At 47.6% G+C, this 7,301-nt stretch overlaps 1 protein-coding gene across 1 annotated transcript in view; it reads right to left on the bottom strand.

The window, feature by feature from the left end:
• Positions 1-3,832: 3,832 nt before the first annotated feature.
• Positions 3,833-7,301, bottom strand: part of LOC122556455 (arylsulfatase I-like) — a 47,128-nt gene continuing 43,659 nt past the window's right edge. Inside the window, exon 2 of the mRNA XM_043703110.1 lies at positions 3,833-6,272. Coding sequence (XP_043559045.1) covers positions 4,877-6,272 — 1,396 coding nt within the window. The 3' untranslated portion in view covers positions 3,833-4,876. The remainder of the gene's footprint in view (positions 6,273-7,301) is intronic.

The following is a 7,301-nucleotide window of genomic DNA, read 5'->3' as shown; positions in this document are numbered from 1 at the left end:
TAAGAGATGCAGCATTACAAAAGTTATAACATTTTTTCAAAGGTTCTTTCTCAGGATACAGATATCATTGCCAAGTTAACAGCATTGTTTTTCCATCCTTAGTTGTCCTGAGGAGGTGGTGGATGGGCCTTTCTTTTGAACAGTGATTGGTTTGATACTGTCAAATAATCACTGCCATGTGGTTCCTGTTGGTATGGGCCTGTTTGAATAATGATGGGGCTACCGTGATGGTATGAGGTGACTACATCTTGCCTGGTGACCCAACAACAATGAGTAGATAGCCAAAACACGTTGGCAAGTGTAGACGTGTAGCTATGGTATGAGTTTTGAGGTGATTAGACCAGTGAGCCATACGTCTGTTGTAGGAAAAGTTTTGGAAAGGATTATAAGAGATAGGATTAATAATCATCTAGCAAGCAACAATTTGATTGCTGATAGTCAACATGGTTTAGTCAAGGGCAGGTCGTGTCTCAGAAACCTCATTGAGGTTTTTGAGAAAGTGACCAAGCATGTAGATGAGGGTAGGGCAGTTGACGTGGTGTACATGGACTTCAGTAAAGCCTTTGATAAGGTTCCACATGGTAGGCTGATGGAGAAAATGCAGAGGCTTGGGATTGAAGGTGACTTTGGATTAGAAACTGGCTTTCTGTAAGAAGGCAGAGAGTGGTGGTTGATGGAAAATAGTCAGTCTGGAGTCTAGTTACTAGGGGTGTGCCACAAGGATCTATTTTGGGGCCACTGCTGTTTGTCATTTTTATAAATGACTTAGACACAGGCAGAGGTGGATGGATTAGTAAATTTGCAGACGACACTTAAGTCGGTGGAGTAGTGGACAGTTTGGAAGAATGTTACAGGTTACAGGGGGCCTTGGATAAACTGCAGAATTGGGCTGAGAGGTGGCAAATGGAGTTCAGTGCAGCTAAATGTGGGAAGAATAACAAGAAGGCAGAATACTGGGTCAATGAAAAGATTCTTGGTAGTGTGGGATATTGGAGTCCATGTACATAGATCTCTGAAAGTTGCCACCCAGGTGGATAGTGCTGTTAAGAAGGCATACGGTGTGTTAGGTTTTATTGGTAAAGGGATTGATTTCCGGAGCCGTAATGTCATGCTGCAATTGTACAAAACGCTAATGCGGCCTCACTTGGAATATTGAGCAGTTCTGGCCCCCCATTACAGGAAGGATGTGGAAGCATTGGAAAAGGTGCAGAGGAGATTTACCAGGATGTTGCCTGGTCTGGAGGAAAGGTCATATGAGGAAAGGTTGAGAGACTTGGGTCTGTTCTCATTGGAGAAAAGAAGGCTAAGAGGGGATTCGATAGAGACATACAAGATTAGATTAGATAGAGTGTGGAAACAGGCCGTTCGGCCCAACAATTCCACACGAACCAGCCGAAGCGCAAACCACCCAGACCCATTTCCTTAATTTACCCCTTCAACTAACACTACGGACAATTTTAGCATGACCAATTCACCTGCCCTGCACATCTTTGGATTGTGGGAGGAAACCGGAGCACCCGAAGGAAACCCACGCAGACACGGGGAGAATGTGCAAATTCCACACAGTCAGTCACCTGAGGCGGGAATTGAACCCGGATCTCTGGCACTGTGAGGCAGCAGTGCTAACCACTGAGCCACCGTGCCACCCTGAAAGATGATCAGAGGATTAAATAGGGTAGACAGTGAAAGTCTTTTCCCTAGGATGATGATGTCAGCTTGTACGAGGGGGCATAACTACAAATTGAGGGGTGATAGATTTAAGATAGATGTCAGAGGCAGGTTCTTTACTCAGAGAGTGGTAAGGGAGTGGAATACCTACCTACCAATGTAGTTAACTCAATCACATTAGGGAGATTTAAACAATCCTTGGATAAGCACATGGATGGTGATGGGATAGTGTAGGTCATCAAGGTGTGAATAGTTCACAGGTCGGCGCAACATCGAGGGCCGAAGGGCCTGTCCTGCACTTTATTGTTCTATGTGTTCCCGCTCACCTGCTGTTCTTCTCCTTACACTGGTCGAACATCAGGTCATAGTTCAGGAAGATACATGAGGGCTGTGGGATCAGCCATGATTCCATTGAATGGCAGAACCATTCATACTTAGTACATTTTATCATGTTGTTTGTACCAAGGTTCATCACTTCACAGTTCTATGTATTAAACTATGGGGTGGCACAGTGGCTAGCACTGCTGCCTCACAGCACCAGGGACCTGGGCTCAATTTCATCCCTGAGCGACTGTCTGTGTGGAGTTTGTATATTCTCGCTGTGTCTGCGTGGGTTTCCTCCCACAATCCAAGGTGCAGGTCAGGTGAAAGTGAGGGCTGCAGATATTGGAGATTAGAGTCAAGATTAGTGGTGCAAGAAAAGCACAGCAGGTCAGGCAGCATCTGAGGAGCAGGATTCTCCATCCACTTGCTGCACTCTCAACTACCTTCTCCCCTGCTTCATTCCTGATGAAGGGCTCCTGCCCAAAATGTTGATTTTTCCTGCTCCTTGGATGCTGCCTGACCTGCTGTGCTTTTCCAGCATCATTCTAAACTCGTGCTAAATTGCCCACAGTTTTCAGGGATGTATAGGTTAGGCAGAGGTAAAAGTGGGATAATGGGAATGGGTCTGGATGGGTTACTCTTCGGAGGGTTGGTGTGGACATGTTGGGTCGAATGCCCTGTTTCCACACTGTAGGGATTCTATGATTCTAAACTTCATCTGCCACCTATCTGCCCACTCCACCAGAATGCTAATACCCTCGCAGTGTTCCACACTACCCTCCTCTCAGTTTATAACTATCTCAAATTTTATGTCATACACAAACTCTGAAATTAGCCCCTGCATACCAACTCCAGACTGTTAATTTATTTTACATATATCTTTTCGCAGAACGTGCCAGACCTGTTGAATTTTTCCAGCGCTTCCTGTTTTTTTGTCGGGGGCATTGTGATTTCTTTGCGTGTGTCTGCTGCCCTTGTCTTTCTCGGTGTAGAAAGTGTGGGTTTGGAAAGTGCTCCTGAAGGAGCCTGGGTGAACTATTGCAGCGCATTTTGTCGATGATACACACACACCAACCCAAGAAAACCCAAACATGAAAACAGAAAGCAGGAAACACCAGCAGTGCTTTGTCCGGAGGCTCACTGAAGATGTTACCCAGTATGGTGACGAAACATCTGAAAATGAACCTTCCAGCTCAGCAAGCAAACCTACATCCAGAAACTCAACCTGAGCTACAAATCTTCTCAAAACTTGCTAATACACACACTGCTGCTATTCTGTGTAGATATGAAGAGAGTGAGTGCTGCAGATGCCAGTCATGTAGCGCTGCTCAGTCCTGGATTGAATATAGTTGCAGCTGCACAAATGAATCTGGTAGACAGCAAACAACGGGTGCTCCGGTTTCCTCCCACAATCCAAAGATGTGCAAGTCAGGTGAATTGGCCAGGCTAAATTACCCATAGTGTTAGGTGCATTAGTCAGGGGGAAAGACAGGGTAGGGGAATGGGTGTGGGTGGGTTACTCTTCAGAGGGTTCGGTATGGACTTGTTGGGCCAAAGGGCCTGTTTGCATACTGTAGGAAATCTAATCTAAAAAAAAAAATTCAGCTGCAGTGAAGCAGTGGTGGAGGCTTCAGGGATGGAGCCCAGTAGTAGTAGGTTGATCTGTCCTGGATAACGTCGAGCTTCTGAAGTATAGTGGTTGCTATAAACATCCAAGAGGGAAGAAAGAAAGACAAAGTTTCATGAGAAAATATATATATTGTTTGAAAGATTAAACTCAGCTGTTCCCGTCTTCCTGTTGTGTCAGTTTATTTTACATCGTCCATGAGAACAGTCGGTAAACAGTCTTTTAAAAAATAACTTTATTTATTTCCCAGGAATTGCACAGTAACAAAATATCCCCAACTGAGTCACTCAACTGAGCTTCAGGATTTACACTGATGTCTCGAACTGCAACGATTAAACTGCATTGGGATTGTTCACCCTTTAAATCCAACCCGTTTAACAGACAAGCTCATCATTTGTCTGATATTAGCAGTTCCAACTGGAGAAATGAACCTTTCAGTCCCCCAAGGTTAAAACAAGTATCCTGTTTTGTTACTTCTATTCACTCTTGGGATGCTGGTGTTGATGCAGGAAGGAATGGAAAGGGTTAAACTGGTTCAGGATACTGTTTGTTGCCTGTAAACTGGGTGGGTGCAATAATGGCCAATTACGTCAGCACTTGAAATTGCAGCTCCCGTGCTGAATTGAACAGAACAATTTGAGTTGAAAGCGAAGCTAATTGCAACAAACCAGTGAGGACTGACAGATGACCAGAGGGACAGGAAGTCTTTACATGGCTAAATCAATGGAAGAATTCTTGGAACTCAACCAACCAACAGCTGAGCAGAGACCCAGAACTAACCCATGTTCACAACAGCTTGATGTAAAAGACCTTTCACAAATTACAATCAGTATACAAATCCGCAAAATGTCACTCACAGGAGAACGCAAAAGAGAACAAAAAGGAAATCCCTTGACAGACTCATTCTAATTGTCAGCATTTTTCTCCTTGCTCTGGTCTTGCTCCTCACCACCACCAAAAGAAATAGGTGGATGTAGACGAACCACTAAACCTTTTGAATGTCTTTAACACCTCGTTGCTTTCTGGACTGAAGGGAATTCAGGCCAAGTCGGTAATGTGTGCTGATAACAAAACCCAGCATCAGTGAGAGAGGGAAGAGGGGGAGGAGCAATGTGGAAAAATCCACTTGCTGACGGGCTCTCCCTCGATGGGAAGCAACCAAAGTCATTCATAAGGAAGTCAACATTCTAACTGACAGACCCCAAAACTGTGAGGTCATTATACCCTCAAACGTACACAGTTGGTTCTCCTGATTCACTATATCCTGTTGGACATTATCCGTGTGTTCAGTTTCTTAAAGAACGATTTCAGTTTGCAGATCTTGCAGGACTTTTTCTTGCTTTTATGCTTCACCACCTCGTTCCCCCGCTGATCCTCCTCGTCCTCACTTGCCCAGGGTCCCCAGGCGCCCCCGTTGAGTTCTGGGTTGGCCCGGGGGTCGTCCGCTGGGTACCTCACCGGGATGGAGGTGCTGTCGTAAAACGCCAACCTGGCCAGCAGCTTCCTCACCACTTTCGGGTGCTTGGCGGAGATCTCCTCACGCTCGTACGGGTCAGCTGTGATGTTGAAGAGCCACACTGACCTCCGGTGACCCGCCCGCTGCCTCTCCAGGTTCCACCAGCTCCCCGGGAGGGTGGGTAGCGTCTGCGGCGGGATCCAGTCGCTGTAGCCCGGATCCCCGGTCAGCAGTTTCCAATCCCCCACCCTGATGGCGGCTTGGATGGCGGTGTTCCAGAGGTTGTGTCCTTCCTGCCAGGAGCCGAACCTGGCGTGGCTGTGCAAGGGGTCAATGTTGTGCAGGATCTCAGTGCGTGGAGACCTCTTGGCTTCGCTGATCATCGGCCAGAGGTTGTACCCGTCGAGTAGGGGGCTTTCCGTCATGTTGCCCCCCGCCAGTGACACCAGGGTGGGGTACCAGTCCGTGATGTGCATCAGCGAGTTGCTCACCCGACTCTTCTTCTTGATCAGCGGGCTGTGGACAAAGCCTAGGCCTCGGATGCCACCTTCCCAGTAGGTGCCCTTGCGCCCTCGGAGGGGCCAGTTGCTGCCCCCCCAGAAAGGCTGCCCCCCGTTGTCGGTGGAGAAGATGAGGAGGCTGTTGTTGTAGTAGCCGTACCTCTTGAGGGCCAAGGTGATGTTCTTGATGGCCTCGTCCATGCAGGTGACCATGGCTGCGTACTTCCTGCGGGCCACGTTTCCGAAGGACCTGTACCGATAGATGTATTCCTTTGGAGACTGCAGCGGGGTGTGGACGGCCTGGAAGGCCACGTAGATAAACAGGGGCTCCTTGGGGCTGTGCGTGGCGAGGATCTTTGTCACCTTCTGGGCGTAGAGGGAAGTGGAGTACTTCCCGCTGTACTCCCAGGCCACGTTCTCACCATCGTGAAGGTCAAAGCCACAGACGCCAGGGCCGTCACAGTTATCGTAGGTGTAGTAGTCAGTGCTGCCAGTCAATGTGCCGAAGAAGGTATCGAAGCCTCTCCTGGTGGGCAGACACTCCTTCTTGTAGAAGCCCAGGTGCCATTTGCCAATCATGTGGGTGGAATAGCCAGCTTCCTGCAGCCTCTGGGGCAGAGTCACCTGATCGAGGGGCAAGCAGTTGGGTTGCCTTGGCCGAATGATGGAGTGCTGGAGGCCGGTGTGGATCTGGTACCTGGAGAGAAGCCAAAGGGAATCCATTACCGACCAAGAGCAAAGCATTGATTATATACTGCACCAAATCTCAATACAGAACATGCAACCAATCACTTGGCAATTCTACCATATTGTGTTCCTGTCTAATGGAGTTCATTCGGGCCATCTGTGACTGCTTTCTCAAGCTAGGGTGAAATCCTGAAGAGTTACGTCGCTTTTTCTCCTCCTCCAAGTCCTTTCCCTTGCTCCCCACCGCACCTTCACTTTAGATGGACAGCCTCGGGTGACTGTCTGTGTGGAGTTTGCACGTTCTCCCTGTGTCTGTGTGTGTTTCCTCCGGGTGCTCCAGTTTCCTCCCACAATCCAAAGATGTGCAGGTTAAGTGAATTGGCCATACTAAATTGTCTAGAGTGTTCAGGGATGTGTAGATTTGGTGCATTAGTCAGGGGTAAATATAGGGTAGGGGATGGGGCTGGGTGGATTACTCTTCGGAAGATTGGTTTGGACTTGTTGAGCCGAACGGCCTGTTTCCACACTTTTGGGAAAATCACTCAGTTGTGTGGGATAAAAACAGAGTGCCTTGGTTGGTCACCGGATGGAGCTATATAAGAGCAGCGTGAGAATGGAATCTCAAGGTCCAGCTTCTTGGTCTTCCTCATCGTCTCTGTAATGATGTCTATTGCATTAAATCCTAGGTTGCTAATATTCAATAAACTACATCTTGTTTTAGTCGAGAGCTTCTTCCTGTTAGACATTTTAACAGGAAGCATAAGAGGTACAGTCAGTAAGTTTGCAGATGACACCAAAATTGGAGGCGTAGTAGACAGTGAAGAGGGTTACCTCAGATTACAACAGGATCTGGACCAGATGGGCCAATGAGTTGAGAAGTGGCAGATGGAGTTTAATTCAGATAAATGCAAGGTGTTGCATTTTGGGAAAGCAAATCTTAGCAGGACTTATACACTTAATGGTAAGGTCCTAGGGAGTGTTGCTGAACAAAGAGACCTTGGAGTGCAGGTTCATAGCTCCTTGAAGGTGGAGTCGCAGG

The sequence above is a fragment of the Chiloscyllium plagiosum genome, chromosome 14 (assembly GCF_004010195.1).
Source record: "Chiloscyllium plagiosum isolate BGI_BamShark_2017 chromosome 14, ASM401019v2, whole genome shotgun sequence".
NCBI lineage: Eukaryota > Metazoa > Chordata > Chondrichthyes > Orectolobiformes > Hemiscylliidae > Chiloscyllium > Chiloscyllium plagiosum.
Note: the sequence above shows the minus strand (reverse complement) of the source record. Positions and strands in the feature narration are given on the sequence as shown.